This window comes from Pezoporus flaviventris, unplaced genomic scaffold, assembly GCF_033815535.1.
Source record: "Pezoporus flaviventris isolate CSIRO_AGI_PZ_B2104156 unplaced genomic scaffold, CSIRO_AGI_Pfla_v1 ptg000096l, whole genome shotgun sequence".
NCBI lineage: Eukaryota > Metazoa > Chordata > Aves > Psittaciformes > Psittacidae > Pezoporus > Pezoporus flaviventris.
This window is the reverse complement of record NW_026892644.1, coordinates 4701231-4717218: the sequence shown is the minus strand read 5'-3', so window position 1 is coordinate 4717218 and position 15988 is coordinate 4701231. Positions and strand designations below refer to the sequence as shown.

Here is a 15988-nt window from a genome sequence, read left to right as displayed (position 1 = left end):
TTTTATGTCAAATTCTGTATCTGTTGTTAACATGGACCTTAGCCACATTAGTTTTGCTAGGATCAGGGGCACTACCTTCCGTCACAACATCTCCATGCTGAATCTAGAAAGATGAGAGTAAAAAAGTCATCCTAAAGACACTCAAAAGATGGGAGTGATAAAGCTTCTTCATGTAAATAAAAGGACGCAGAACAAAATAACCAAATATCTAATTATATAATAACTAGGAGAGCTGTAAACATCAAGCACACCAGTAACAAAATATTCATAAATTGCTAAAATATAAATAATGCAGTTAATACAGGGATGAAACAATTAATATGACTCAAAGCTTGAGGGACATGAGAATGCTTTTATCTTAATTTAGTGGGCTATTCATATATCATAATTCACTATTAGATCAGTCTGTGTTTGTAGTTGCCTGGTTGTTAGCTCTCAATAAGTGTTTCCATTCAGTACAAACTATGTCTTTTTAAAGTTCCATTAAATATGTACCAAGAGCATTGGACAGCCATCTCTCCATATGCTGACTTTAGAATGTTTGAAACATCTCATGCAGGCACCATCAAAGAGACTCATTGTTTTGTTTACCTCTGAACCTCAGAAAAAAATGCCCAATGCAAACTGGGGGGAGGAGGGAGGGAAGAAAGGCGAGGAATGCTCAACAATCCTTCTCCTCCAAAGAAGAAAAAGACAAGGGAAGCAAGAATCTGTTGTTCCAATGCACCAATGAGTTCCACTTCTCTGGAATAAACATATAGAGAACTTGTGTACCTGGACTACAGCCAAGGGTCAGCGTGAAACAGAAAATGGTGAGAATGGGGTTTGGAGACACAAATAAACTTTCAGAGGAACCACTTGCTTTACTCTAAGCATTCAGCACCAAGATAGAAGAGTTCTGATATAGTACAACCAGAGGAACAAGGGAGGGCCCTTGCATTAATTGAGTGCAAATATGTTAGTTATTTTTACTTAAGTGCTCATCTTTCTTTCTTCTGCTATGTCAGCTTCATTGAACACAGTGAAATGATCTGTGAATACTTCCATTCAGGTCTTCAAAACAAAACCAAAATACCCCTAGGACATATAAAGTAGTATGTAAGACACATACTTGTATTCAAGCCATCATATTCAGCATAGTTTTCCTGAGGATCATTATTTATGGCATAGATTGCTTGCTCATGTATTTGTCCACATTTTGTTAAGCTGCTTTGCTAACAGCTTTTCAAAATAAGAGTATTTTCTTCCAAGGAACCACAAAACCCCTCCTCAAAGACAACATACCTTTAACATTAATCCATCAATTCTAACATCAACATGCTCATCTGATTTTGAATTATCATTTAACTTGTACATGGCCATGAACTGAATAAGACTCTGTTTCAAATCCAACACAAACTGATTTAGCCAAAGAATACTTCTCTCATCCAGGGTGAACTGTAAAGCATTCAGCTGGCCATATAAATTTGGACATGGAACTGAAAGAGAAAAAAAAACAAAATCATGAAAATAAGTAAAATGTTTTGGGGGTGTATTTTTAATTTATTTTTTTTTTTACATGAGCACAGACGTACATTTTCACTCCTATTTTACATCAGAGAAAGAATGGAAACCCATTCCTTTGATCTCAAGGACAAATACATTGTTAGGGGATATCTAAGGTAATGATTATTTGTCACTCAAATCAACTGAATTTCTGAATGGAAAACCTAATATTAGAATAGAATGAAGTCTGAGGAGAGGGGGATAATGCCCTCATTACAGAAGGCAGGACCAAGGAGATTTGCTGTCCTCAAGTTCCATTCTCAAGAAATCCACTCACATTTCTGTATATATAACAGGGCCAACCACATAACACAATAAAAACAACTCAATCAGATCTGCATTACATAATAAATATTACTGCAATAGTTTCAGTTCTTTTATGTAGCTAGATAATGCGACTACAGAAACAATACATATATGTTGAAAAATGAATAACTTGTGTCATTAAAATGCTGTGTTTTCTGACATAAAAGCCATATTTATAAAAAACAGTATTACAGGAGATTACCAGGAACAAGGACTGTGCAAATGGAGCAGTGTTGCACTGTTTCCATTTTAGAAAGCCATTACCTATTTCCAATTGTCAACCTGGAACCAGTATTAAGCTTCATAAGGGTGAAAGTAACACACAAAATTTATGGTACAGTAAAAAAAACAAACAAAACAAAACCAAACCAATCCAAAAAAACACACCCCAAACCAAAAAACTGAACTTCTTACTAGGAAAGTCCTTTCCATCTGGGTAGTAATATTCAGTGAATTCAATATGAACAGCTGGCATTTCTGGTGGAAGATAAAGTGACTTTTTATTGCAAGAGATGAGAGCTTTAGGGGAAGAACGACACTGGTCTGCTGTTGAAACCTGTAAAAGACAAAAGATTAACTTCATTAGTACATTACATTTTTATTAATTGTTATACATTTGTAGTTCCAAGACATACGCCTAGAAGGGTAATAATCCACTGTTCTCAGATGTAGAACTCCAACTACACAAAGTGCTACGAGACAGACCTAGTCGCCTTGTATTAAAAGCAATCCACACAGAACAGTTTCGCAAGAAAACTATATAGCATGAACAGTATCGGATCACCTTCCTTCATGTCAGGCAGGAGGCAGCAGGTCACTTTCAAAGGTGTTCAGTAAAAGCCCAAAATGATCTCTTTATTGCAAACACTAAAGCTCCTGCATAAACAATTCTGCTCAGACATGCTGTATTTGCATACTTTTTTTCCTCAAGGATCCTCTATCTAGATGATAGAGGATAGCTAGCTATGTCAATAAAATTAGGAAGTGGTTGTTCTGTCACATAAGGAAAGACTCCAGTATGTGGGCCCACTCTAGACTGTATACTGCTAAGCAAAGTGTTTAGCATGCACCTGGCAGGGATTTATATGCTTGGCTATGCCTAAAGGTCTGCTTCACAGGAGAATCAAGACACTATAGAACAGTAAATCCTTCACTTCTGGTTCCTTGCAGCGTAAAATTATTAAACAAGGAAGAGATCACCTTTTGATATATATTTGACCTTAAATTTCTTGGAATGTACCCTAGTTTAAAAAGTTTGCTTTCAAAACAAAGCTGTTTCATCCAACACTTAGTAAGTCAGACTGCTACTCTGGAATTAGCCAACATATTAATACTGATTATATCATGATGTCTACTTGTATGAGTTTCATTGGAAATAAAGAATATATAACTTTTATAAGCCTGCTTCACTCCATGTAGTTGTTTTCAAGCTGCAAACAACTCTGTATCAACACACAATTCAAGTAGTAACAGATCTATTTAGAAAAATAGCTTTCTGTAAATTGTATAGAGATAATGAAAATTTTAAAAATCAAAAATATATTTATGTAGGGAGGTGGAGGAGACAAGTATCTGAGGAGGAGACAAGTATCTGAAGAGCAGAAAGCAACTGAAAGCACCAACAGTACAAAATTATATAAAACCACTTCAAACCCAGAAAAAGGCTCATAGCAGCAAGCTGCAACCTCCCACTCTACCAGAAGCAATATGGCCAAAAAGCATTGAAAAATGGAAAAAGAGCAAGTAGAAGTCACAATGACTAAGGGCTCACACTAACCATTTTTGTTAGAACCTGAAATTTAGAGTAGATCCTGCTGTATCACTACCATTCTGCCTTAGAGATATACTCCTCTATTCCAGTTGCCTCCTGTCTGCATGAAAGAGTGAATCTGGACCACAAATGTCAAAAAAAAGTACTTAAACAAATGGGGAATGGGGGCAGAATAATTAAAATGCCTACTCAAAATATCACTGATGGAGGGAAGGGCTGGGAAAAAAAAAAAAGTAAAAAACCCTCTCAATTTAAAAAAATCCCATGTCCTTTGAAAAAGGTAACAATAAGAAAAGTATGAAATACAAAACCACATATTAAAATATTGGGTACCCAACACAATACAATGAGAAAAGATGAAATTCTAAATGTCAGAATTCAGGAAGAACTTGGATCTGAAATATAACTGTAATGGGGTATCACCTAATATAAAGTCAATAAGAAAATATCCACCAATTTTAACAAAACAGAAGCAGGACCATAAAGATCTAATCCAATAATGAATGAAAAGATTTCTATTAATTTCAATGGGCTTCAGATTTGTCCCTTAAAAAAACATAGGTATTTAACAATCCAGGGCAAAATAGCCCCAGTTTTACTAACTTGAAGAAATGTACCTGATATATATTGAAATCTGCAAGTCTAACCACAACAGGACTAGACATCAGTTTGCCCTTTGGTTGTTGAGAAGATACAGAGGAAGCCCTAGGTGTTCCTTTTGGTATCTGTTCCTTGCCTGTGGGAAAGAATAGTGATGGAATCATTGAGAAGAACAGTCTTTTTTGGACTAGTTGTAACATTTCACAGAATTGGAGCAGGACTGATGCAAACAAAGTACCTGTTTGTAGGTTCTGCGGGGATACAGCAGGTGGTGATTTGGGAGGAGAATCTATAACCTGGTCCTTCACAGCCTGCTTAAGTAACTCAACATTGCTTTTGAATTCATTCAATAATTCTTTGGCCCATCCACTTCTGGTTTTAGTTGCATCACTATAATGCATCCAGTGATCACAGCTGTCTCCTGCAAATAAGAGCAATGTGGGGAATATTGACTCATTTGAAAGTCTGCTTTTAACTAGGTAACAAGTTTCCACTATTTCACAATTCTTCTTCAAAATACAATCTTATTATTACATGCTGTAATTATTGAATAGAATTTACAACAGGTGTTAAAACAGAAGCTATATTATAAAAAACACATCTCACTGCTTCACAAAAATCACTCAGAAAACCATTTAATATGGCCACCTGCCTTTTAACACCATTAGCATGTTGAAAACAGCACTGAATATTTCAATTCAGAGAAATCTGATGACACATTAATGTCATACGTGAGAACATGCAAAAAAAAAAAAGTTAAAAAAAAAAAAGTGAGAGCAAGTAACAGAACAACGTTCTCATGCTCACTTTTTCCAAGCTTATCTTTCCTGCCAGAACTGTGTCCTAAGAAGTTCCTGGTCCCTTTCCAGAAATGTATTCTTTTTGTGTTGGCTCTCTAGCACCTCTATGGCACACAAACAAGAAGGTAATTTCAATCAGTGCTGCACCACACACAGCCTTAAAAATCAAGCCCAGTAGAAATTCTTTTATTCCTAGCATGTTTCTGTTGGGCAGACACTTAAACCTCTGAAAGAAATTCAGATCTCTTCAAACAGTCCCTGTAAAGACAGTCTACTAATGTGTTTGATACTAAGCATGCACTACAAATAACTTCTATCAAGTGATACATCACTCTCTAAATACCACCATGTGAAAACTTAATTTATTTGGGACTTAATAAGATTTTGGATACTTACACTGGGGATTAGTAGATAATTAAAACAGGTAATTGCTTTGGGAAAAAAAAACGTGATTTCAAGCCTAAATGCAAAGATTTCAGCATGGAAGAAACTATAAGGGAGGGGCCCATCACAAGAGATGACATTTTTTCCCCACCTTCCTGCATCACAGCCTTTTGATGGTTGTTCACATCTTTCAGGGTGAAGATGATGAAAAAGGAACAGCGAAGAAAAAAAAATAAAAAAAAAAGGAGAGTGCAAAAGAGGGCAAAGATACATTAAAATCAAGTCCATAAAGCTGGGATTCTCCAAAACAGGGCTGAAGTGGGATCACCCCAAGCATATGCACATAACTCTGAAGTACCTGTAGGACTGCAGCATAATAGGGAAAGCTCTCGTACCCCTTCTAGAAAGTCAGTACAGGCAGGCACCTCTCTGAAGTGCTTGCACACTAACACATGCAGCATGAGGAACATGCCAGAGCAGGAGGAATGAGAGATCTGCATGCAGTTGCAGGGCTATGGTCTCACCAGGACCACAGAAATATAGTGAGATAGCACACACAACTAACATGCTGCAGAGGATGGACATAGGCTCTTTGGGAAGTACAGGACAAGAAGGCAAGGAGGCCGAGTTGACCCATCAGTGAGATGAGTGGGAACACATGGAGCTCTACCTTGGGATGGATCATCAGCCAGCTGAGCGCTCATAGGTAGGGATTAGATGGTAGACCAACATGGAAATGTTGTGGCAGATGTTTGCTACAGACCAGCTGATTAGGAAGATGAAAAGGCCTCCTTCAGAAAACTAGAAGTATCATGTTCATAGAGCCTGGTCCTCATTAGGAACTTTAGCCACCCCAGTATCTACTGGAAACCACTAGTCTTCAAGGGTGGGGACTAGCAGCATGAAGTTCAGCTGGAGACAAATCTCAGCTGCAGAGTCTCCACCCTTGGAGCTATTCAAAACCTAACTGGACACAAGCCTGGGAAGATAACTTTAACTGAAATCACTTTAATCAGAGGAGTTGGATTACACAATCTCCAGAGGTGCCTTCCATTCTCAGCTATTCTACATCTCTATATATGGAGATCTCATTGCCACATTTACCTATGAATAGTGAAGAGAAGGCCAGAATGTAATAAAACAGTATTTTAGTGGAGCTGGCACTCATGTTGCTACCATCTGAATTTATTGCTGGTTGCCCAGGAAAAAAATGCTTTCCAATTTCTCATATTATCTCAATATATCAACTTGATCAAGAATTTCTTATGCTGCAAAATGTCCTGCATGATGGCAAAGCAGCAGCTTTCTCTGATCATCATCCAGCAACACATCAGCTGCATAGATAATGGATCTGGATAAAAGCTTGGGTGAAAGCAGGTCTGGGAAGACTACTGGAGTGATGGACTGCTGCATAAACAGGTTTACAACATCCAATAAGTCTGGCTTATGTTAGGGTTATCACAGTCAATGGGCATACAACCCGCTTCATTTCTGTTAAGTATTATGAAAGGCTATTGTTGGAAGGCTTGATTTTCAATGGGTTAGAAATTTATCCTACAGTGAATATGCCTCAAACTCCCTTTAGAGTCTTGCTGAGCGGGTATTTTACAAAAAAACAAACAACTCCCAGCCCCCAAGAACTCAATCTGCAAAATAATTAATTATTGAGAACTTCTTCCTAGAGGATTAACTGCAATTTTCAAGACTAAATCCAAAAGCTGTTCCTAAATATTCCATAGGCCAGAAAGGTACAAAACCAGAAAACACAGAAGCTGTGACCTTGCTGTTAGAAAGTATTAATACGGTGTCCTTCAGTATGCAATATTGCAGGACTTCAAGGTAGAAATGCTCTGCATATCAGGTGATAGCCCGATACACCAGTATATAGAGGCACAATACCTACATGGCTAGAGAACCCCCTCTGAATTTTCAGGATTAACATTTTGATCTGAGCAAACAAACTGTCCCCTCTGTGACAAGAGTTTGCCCATAGAATTGCCACACTCTTCTAAAACCATGGGAAAATGAGGACCTCTAAGTGGAAGAAGAAACTTTCTGGCATGTTCCTTCCCCCTCCACACATACATCCTATTGGACCAACTACCACCACCTCTGGAAGCTTTTTATCATACTCTATTAGCGAGACATAGATTTCTGTTACTTAAACATACTTGTACAGAACACTGCTTAAGACTGGAAGGAGAACACTACCTTTAGAGGCACCACCTCTGTGATCTGCAGATGAGTTTTTCCATCTCTGGTTTCAGGTAGTGAGTTACGTTGCATGCAGTCACTACCTAAAAGCACTCAGTTTGCTTCTAGCCTGCCCATCCAAGAGCCTACAGTGCATGGTTCAATCTGGCTAAGAATGCTTTCAAATTAAACAATCAGTTTATTTCCCTGATCCTCTGAATTTTCTCTGAGGAGAGCTCACAGAAATCATAGATAGATTGGTCCCTCATTTAGACATTGTAGGAATCAGAAGTGACAGTAAATGAAAAACATAGCTGGTTTACAAGACAGGCATGTGTTAAACCTCTGTAAAATAGGGTCCTCCCCCTTTTATAGGGCAACAAAGCAATATCACAATTTTCGGAACATATTAGGCCCATAGAAAGAAAGAATACTGATGAAGTGTATTTTTTTCTGAGGCTCTGTATGTTTATTTGACCTATACTAAATTACATTTTTTAACGTACAAAAATTACACTTGATACCTATGAAGGAAATAGATTGACACTACAGGATTCCACCTGCAACCATGACAAAAAAAAGGCATGAGGCAGGCTATGGCTAATTCACATCTTTAATCTATGTGGATAACCATTCCAAAACGAGTGGTCTGTGTTAGTAAAAAGCAAAACAAAGCACAACCAGTTCTGCCCACCAGCTAAAAAGCCCTCCACTGTGCTGGACTGCTTTTGAATTCAAATGCAACAGCAAACTTATTTTGTCACTTCTACATTTTTTAGACTTCTGAAAACTATTTGTAAGAAATGTTTCTTTGGAAATTGCTAACATCTGTTTAATAACAGTTCCTTCACAAAAGCCTATACAATGGAACCTCTAAACACTGGGCTTCCTTTTTAGCAAAATAAAAACAAAAACATTGCTTGGAAATGGATATAAAATGGTAGACTTCCACATGAAAAGAAAAAAAACAAACTCAAAAAAACCCCTAAACCCTAACAGATTGACTCTTTCGAATACCCAATTTGTGAATTCTCAATCATCTGCCATACTGCCTTCCTCTGTCAACACAGAAATCTTTTAATGTCAGAAATGTCTGAACACCGCTTTGTTGACCTAACAGAACAGTGAAAAGTAAGTGTTTGGCCTAAAAGAGCTCATTCACAGAATTAAATTGGCTCCCAGGTTGTTGCTTTTGTTGTTTGTTTGTGCATACACAATGAAATAAAAACGAGTGTATTTGAAATGCTCAGAACATTATTATCCATGCCCTATATATGTACACACACGAATTTTTTAGTATTCAAGGAAGATATGTTCACAGGTAATTCACAAAATGCTCACTTTCATACCTGCTTTGTGAAATGGATAATAGTCCACTGTTAAATAGCTGAAGGAAAGCTGCATGGCTCCTCCTGTAACACGTCTATTTGAGTCTGTAAAATAAAACAATACTCAGCTCTATACACATTGTATTTAGGAGGTTAGTTCTGTTGCTCCACTTCTTTAAAAATCAAACAGCTGTTTCTTCCTCCCCTTCACTGACTCTCCTTAAAACCTTATTATCTTCCCTTAAAATTTACATACAGGTAAGTTGTCACTGGTTTCTGAAGATCAGCTAGTTAAACTCAAGTGTTCTGTACTCAGAAACTCCTAACAACTTGTGTATTGTTTTAAATGCTATTAAAAAGTAAAGACAACTCTCTGAACGCATATTACTCCAGTTTTTCTGAAACAAAACTTTTCACACTGAATGTATGGTTCTGATCAGTATTCAAAGTCAACATTTACAGCATTCTTGAAATTAAATATAATTTGAAAAATACTATTGCAGTGAAAAGGTCTTCTGAGAGTTCTCTGTTCTGATTTTTCCGCTGCTAAATTTAAACTTCATGGGCAAAAAATAAATGACTAATAAAGACATCTCACTAAAAATGATAAAGTAAAACTGCAGTAGATATACTGCATGTAAGTAAACACATCTCTAGCTAGTGAACTTATGCTCTGCTGTTCTCCGAGCGTTCTCCCTAATTAAGGAAATATCTAATAATAACCTACGGTTTTCATATTCTTCTTCAGCGGACCTTGTATACCTCTAAGTTTTTTAGTGACTAGACAGCTCCTTGGATATACATTGATACATCACTCTCTCTGATTGCTTTAAAGGCATTAAAGAAGTGTCATTTGTCTTCTTTTGTTCTGATTCTGAATATGGCTATGTGCAATAGCCTTTCATTTAAAAAAAAACCTGAAGTATCACACACAAAAATATAAGGACACAGAACACTTGTTTCATTCTTTCTATGTGCTGCAGAGCATACCAAATTCTCTAAATTAGTAACAGAAAGAGAACTGCTCCTTTATTAGTCTGTATTTTGTAAGAGTATTACAGAAGCAGATCATATAGGACCCTTTCAATTCACGGTAATGTTGCCACTGCATTCTTCATAACCCAGTTAACTTGCAACATAAAAGAAAAAACAGCAGGAACAATCAGACTGGACAGAATCGGTTTCTAGAAGATGGAATAAGCACTGATGCCACTAACACTCTTATCAGTTTTTATTGCATTTATTCTACAATAATCACATGTAATAATGAAATGTTATTCTCATAAAGGCATCTAGCTAATTTTAAATCTGTCTACATAGAGTGAAGACAATTCTGAATATTCCTCTAAAATAAAGACTCTTGATTAACATTAATGTATTCTGAAAAATGTATTCTAAAGACAAATATGGTTACCTAAAAAAAAAGTTACCTCTTTCTTTAGAATGGATATCATCACATATATGTAGGTCCAAATGGGAAATTACTAAGTGATGAGAAGTTTCCTTAACATCAAAATCATTAAACAATTTTACTATTGCATCATTTTGATCAGGTGCTGCCGTTGTCTGGGGCACTTTCACCTGCTGAGAGCTGGGTGCAGGGGCAGAACTCTGAAAAAAATATTTAGTTGTATCAATTTATAAAGTTTATCCTTCCTTTCAAGCATAAATATCCTCTTCCTTACTCAAAACAGGTCTCTAAAATAAGGAAAAATCTGCACCAAATGTATTCACATTGTGTGGTTACAGAGATTTAAGTGTGCTGTTTTAGAATACAGCTAAGATGAGCTAATGGCTCAGCATCACAGGGAGGAAATGCCCATTCTCCCCTACCCCCACACTTCTTTACACCCATCACTTGCAGCACTGGTATTTTTCTAACTTCTGAGCAAGCTGCTCAGGGAACTAAACTTGCAGAAAAACTTTTTTTTTTTTTTTTTTTGGGGGGGGGGGGAGGTGGGGGCTCATTTCTGCTATTTTAGTTCTCCAAACTATATCACAAAAGGGTCAAAGATGAGCCGCTGCCAGTTATCAGGTAATTGGTGAGATGCAAGCACAGGGAATTGAAGAATTGGAACCTCCCTGCTCAATGTAACAGCTAATGGTTAAATTCTTGTAGCTAAATTATCAAAACCAACCATAAATCATAAGGACCACTGTAAGAACTGAACTCTCCATTATAGTACACTAGCTTCATTGGAAGGGATTCAACAGAAATTACTTTACTCAGCCTTAGTAATAAGTTATGTTTTATTTTAATGGGACTACCTTTTATCAGTTTATTTGTTCTGCTTTTTCACTGACAAGAGGCCCCTCCTGTTACACTCACATAGCCCAGTTGGCCTAGTCTGCTTTGCTGAAAAACGATCAAGGTTTACATACGACTATCTTACCGGCAGCATCTATACCACATCCATGCCAGCACAAATATGTTAAAAGTAGAATTTTTCACCAGTTATACCAATAAGGGAGCCGCATGATGGAACGCTTCTACTAAAAGCTAATTTTTTGATACCATGAAAATAAACTGGACAAGCACTTTAAGTTGTTATAGTAAGCATATCTATCCCCACATTAAGGTTACCTTAGTGTGTCTTAATTATTACTTTCATTAATTCATAACCAGAAAATATTTGGGGAACAAATGTACTAAACAGTTAATCAACTGTTAACGTGTAAGTTTACATACTCTGTGCATGGATAAAGAAATCCAACTTTTTCCTGTAATTAATATGAATACACAAAATCTTGTCAAATAGAGTCTGTTATATTCATTCATACATGAAATAGCCTGTGATTCATTCCCAATGTAATTTATCCAGCTGAATGAAAATGAGTAACTGAACATTCTCCAAAATAAAGTAACATAACTAGCTACACTGCGTTGCATTTTAGAACACCTGTTAATTATATAGTGAGACAATTTTCATACCTGTGCTGCTTCAGAAGCCAAGCTTTTTCTCTGTTCTGTTGATTTCTCTATGGCTTCACTAAGAGATTTGGCATATTGCACCATGGCCTTCAACTGGGAATCAGTCAAAACCCACAGCAAATCATCCAGAATCAAAACCAGTTTTGATGCCACTACATTACAATCCTTTAACTGTATAATAAAAATTTAACCAAGTTAAATGGGCGCATTAAGTACTTAAACTTCTGAAATCAAATATAAGAAAAAAAAATTCATGCAAAACTACACTTCCTCCAAAATGAAATTTCTTCCACATAAATAGCAAACATTTTTTATTTTTAAATTGTGTTCTTCTCATTAACTAAAAAGTACCTAAGATACAGTATATTTATACCCCACTTTTTATTTGCTTGGAATGCATTAGATATTAAATTGATGCGTTTCTCTAAATGTAGGTAATGTTAACACTGTGAATCTAGAGAAGTAAAACAAGCCTTGCCATAAACAAAGCTCTGCAGAACAAATGATTTCATTAGCAGGACCTGAGCAAGGTCTGCATCTTCAAATTCTGCCTGCTGTATTTCTTGTAAACTCTACAGTCTTACTAATTACATTAGTAAAAACTGAGCTCTGGGAATTTTACATTTTATATGGCCTAAATTTAAAACCTCTCCTATGTCCATGTATGCAGTAAGAGCATAATTAAAAATTAATTCACAAAACAATGAAAGACTTTCACGTTTACCCTTCTTTTAAGTGTGACCCTAATTTTTGATTGGTTAGTAATCAGTCGAACTGGAGCACTCATGATTTCATGCTTAGAACTCTGGATTGCATCTGCCTCTATTCTGATCATCTGCCAGTTGATTTCTTTAAAAGTCAAAACCTTTAAAGAGAAAGAAAGAAAAAAAATACCACCTTCATGCAATACGGCAGCTTACTTCTGCCTAAGCATGTACATGTATATATCTGCATATATATACACACATACACACTCACATACATCCTTCATGCAGAGTCATATCAACAGAACAAATTCATGTCACTTGTTATGCTACTTAGAGGTGTCAGGATGTAAAGCCTGGATCCTTCTCTCTGCCTCCAGAATGTCACAGAAATGTTAAGCTAGTCCCAAGCAGACAGAGGTAATAAGCAGCATTTCAAATATTCAGTAGAAAATAATGGTTACAATTTTTGAATACTAGGTTGCTTTTGATAGACGAAAGAAAGAAGATTGCATGGTTTTGTTTCAAAATGTTAAATCAGAGTATGCAGGAAAAGAACAGGGAGGGAAGCAAAGCTACAGGATGGAAGAGGTTTTTGAAGTATTTTATTTCAATTGAAAGTTAAACATTGAGTACACTGTATGCCATATAGACCCCACAAGCTTTGAAACATTACATGGATTTCTAGAAGACAGAGCAAGCAGATATCCCATGTCTCATCATGGAGAACATCAAAAGAACAGGACATTAAAAGGGGGGAAAAAAACCCAACGAAATAATGTCATTTCTAGTTTCCCTAAAACTCCTTCCTTCTTTACTCTCTGAATTAAAAAAGATCAGCCATGAAGAAAGTGGAACAGGGAAGAGTTTGTTTGGTATGCATCTTATTTTTCAACTGCAATTCTCTTGTCAATTTGAAAACTGTACAGCCTATGTCCTGCAAATACAAGCACAAACTTAAGTAAAACACACTCAATGTCTTTGGGAAGGAGGCACACACAAAGTGAGCAAGATGGAAAGGCAAAGTGCAAAGTAGCCTGAAAAACACTATTTGCAGAAAAGCAGAGTACTTACCCTCCTCATCCAGGAGATACAGTATGAATGGAAGCTTCTAAAAAATTCTGAGGAGATTTCTTACTACATCAAGAGTGTAACTACAGTGCAAAGGCAAAAGCTTACTCCCTAAAAATATAGTTTAGCACAAGTTATGCTACAGCATTGGGTTTATTTTTTCCACCTCTTCATGCAATTTACTGCTAACAAATCATTCACTGCAGTTTCCAGAATAAAGTGCTCGAAAAGAAACCACTCCCCAAGGAAAGGTCTGCTGTGTATGGAGCAACTGTTAGGCATAAAACTCCTCCTAAGAAGCACAACATCAAAAGATATGGCAACACAAAATTCCATCTGATCAAACTTTAACTCTTCCTCTTTAAACTTCATTAACACATGAGCATTAGAATACAGATAAGCTGCAGGAAAGATAACCTGTTAGAAAAACAGTTTGACTTATTCTTTTTGTGGTATTTTTAACTAACATTCTCTTGGGGTTTCTTTTCCTACATAAAAAGCAACTAACAGACTCCTTATCTCTGAGTAAAGTCTATTCTGGAATAATCACCTAGAAATGGGCCAACATGGGCAAAATTTCAAACGCTTATCCCAAGACAGATGCATGCTAAAATAAGTCTCTCAATACAATATATTACAATATAATAATAACAATATAATATTTAGAATCAACCTTGCACTCTATACATTTTACTCTGGTTACATGGGAGAAAGCAAACAAATGGTGTACAATAATTTAAGACTTCCATGTTAAGTTCTCACAGACAGTAGAAAAGCATGCACTTGACTGCGATTACTTTTTTGTGTACATACGATTTAGTTATTCTAAGAAAAATAGTTAACTCTTGCATAGGAACTTTATTAACATTCATTTGAAACTGCTTAAAGAAAAAAAAAACCTTATTAGGCACACCCTGGCAAGCAAATAAATAACCAGTTAAAGCTTTAAAAATAGTAAGAACGAAAACAGCACAACACCTTACCTTTCCACACTTAATATACCATTCTCTTCTGTTCCAGTACTCCTCAAGTCTTTTCTAGTTTGCATTTTAAAATGGTTACAAGCTTGGAGAAAGTAAGAGGGGAACAGTACATATGCCTGCCCTGGTCTTCACTCTTCCCTAAGCATTCACTTTGGACACCATTTACAGACATAACATTTGATCTGACTCACATCCCCCATTTTTATATCCTTGTGTTCCTAGATTAAATTACTGAGCACAGAATGTCTCTATTCCCAGTAACAGCATATTTCCTAGACTGTGTAAGGTTGCAATTCAACTTCCTTCTCCTTTATTCCAAAAAACAAGGAAAAAAGATTACCAAAAGGCAGTATTTACCTCTCCACGTTGAGCTTCTTGTATTCTGGTAAATCTGAGGTCAGCATGTTCCCAGTTTGCATTTACACTATATATTCTCAGCTGGGATAGTTCAAATGAAGCATTAAAGGCTTTTGCACCAATCCGTATTATAATGGAGTTCACAGAAACCGAAATGCCTTCTACCACTTTTTCAGCAAAGCCATATTCACTAAAAAGTGAAATGCCAGCACATTAAATACACACCTAATGAAAGGGCACAAAGTTTAACTTATTGAACAGCTGAAATGTAACAGAACAGTTAAGTGTTGGAAAGGACCTTAAGATCATCTAGTTCCAACCCTCCTGCCATGGGCAGGGATGCCAACACGAAGCAAACTATAAAATAAGATCCTAATGCATTCCCCAGTTATGAATTTTTGTAAATACACTTGATCTAGTTTACAATAATTTTACACCCTATGATCCTATCCTCAAAATAGTTACTAAAAAACATATTTTGGACTAAGATCAATTTCCATGAAGTGTAACAATAAATGCAATTTTTCATTATGAATATTTCACACACATATATATAAACGTATCAATTAATAGTACAGCATTACATAAAAATCTTACTCTTATGTATGCATTAGGAGTAATTCATATCAAACTAATTATTTGACAAATCCAATCTGGTTAGTACTTATCTCTATAAACTGCGTTATTTCATCCATTTACACTAGCGTCTTTCATATATGCAAAATAGTATGAAGTATTTGTTTTGTTTCATTCTAGAAAAGAAAGGCATCCTAAATGGCAGTTAAATTTCTTCAACAAATCAACATGCATTCCAGTATTAAAAAATATAAGCCAGTTTCAATTAATATTTAATAAAAATCTTACGTGTTCAAAATGGTTTTGATTAGTGAATGGAAAATTGTATTTTAAATATTCTTTTAAAATCCAATTTTTTTTTTTTACTTCGGATATTTTTTTCTGCTTTTAAAAAAAATACAGTTTATGTGGTTTGTCATCCCTTTTCCTTTTTATAAC

General features: G+C 36.1%; 1 protein-coding gene across 3 annotated transcripts in view; it reads right to left on the bottom strand.

Moving 5' to 3' along the window:
- The window catches only part of BLTP3B (bridge-like lipid transfer protein family member 3B), a 62081-nt gene that overhangs the window by 17168 nt on the left and 28925 nt on the right, over positions 1–15988 (bottom strand). For all 3 annotated transcript variants that reach the window (XM_061476438.1, XM_061476437.1, XM_061476439.1), the window contains 9 exons: positions 14975–15164; positions 12584–12724; positions 11860–12030; positions 10358–10538; positions 8949–9032; positions 4461–4643; positions 4240–4358; positions 2266–2407; positions 1285–1478 (listed from right to left, as the gene is read on the bottom strand). In XM_061476438.1, the coding sequence (XP_061332422.1) occupies positions 1285–1478; positions 2266–2407; positions 4240–4358; positions 4461–4643; positions 8949–9032; positions 10358–10538; positions 11860–12030; positions 12584–12724; positions 14975–15164 (1405 nt within the window). The remainder of the gene's footprint in view (positions 1–1284; positions 1479–2265; positions 2408–4239; positions 4359–4460; positions 4644–8948; positions 9033–10357; positions 10539–11859; positions 12031–12583; positions 12725–14974; positions 15165–15988) is intronic.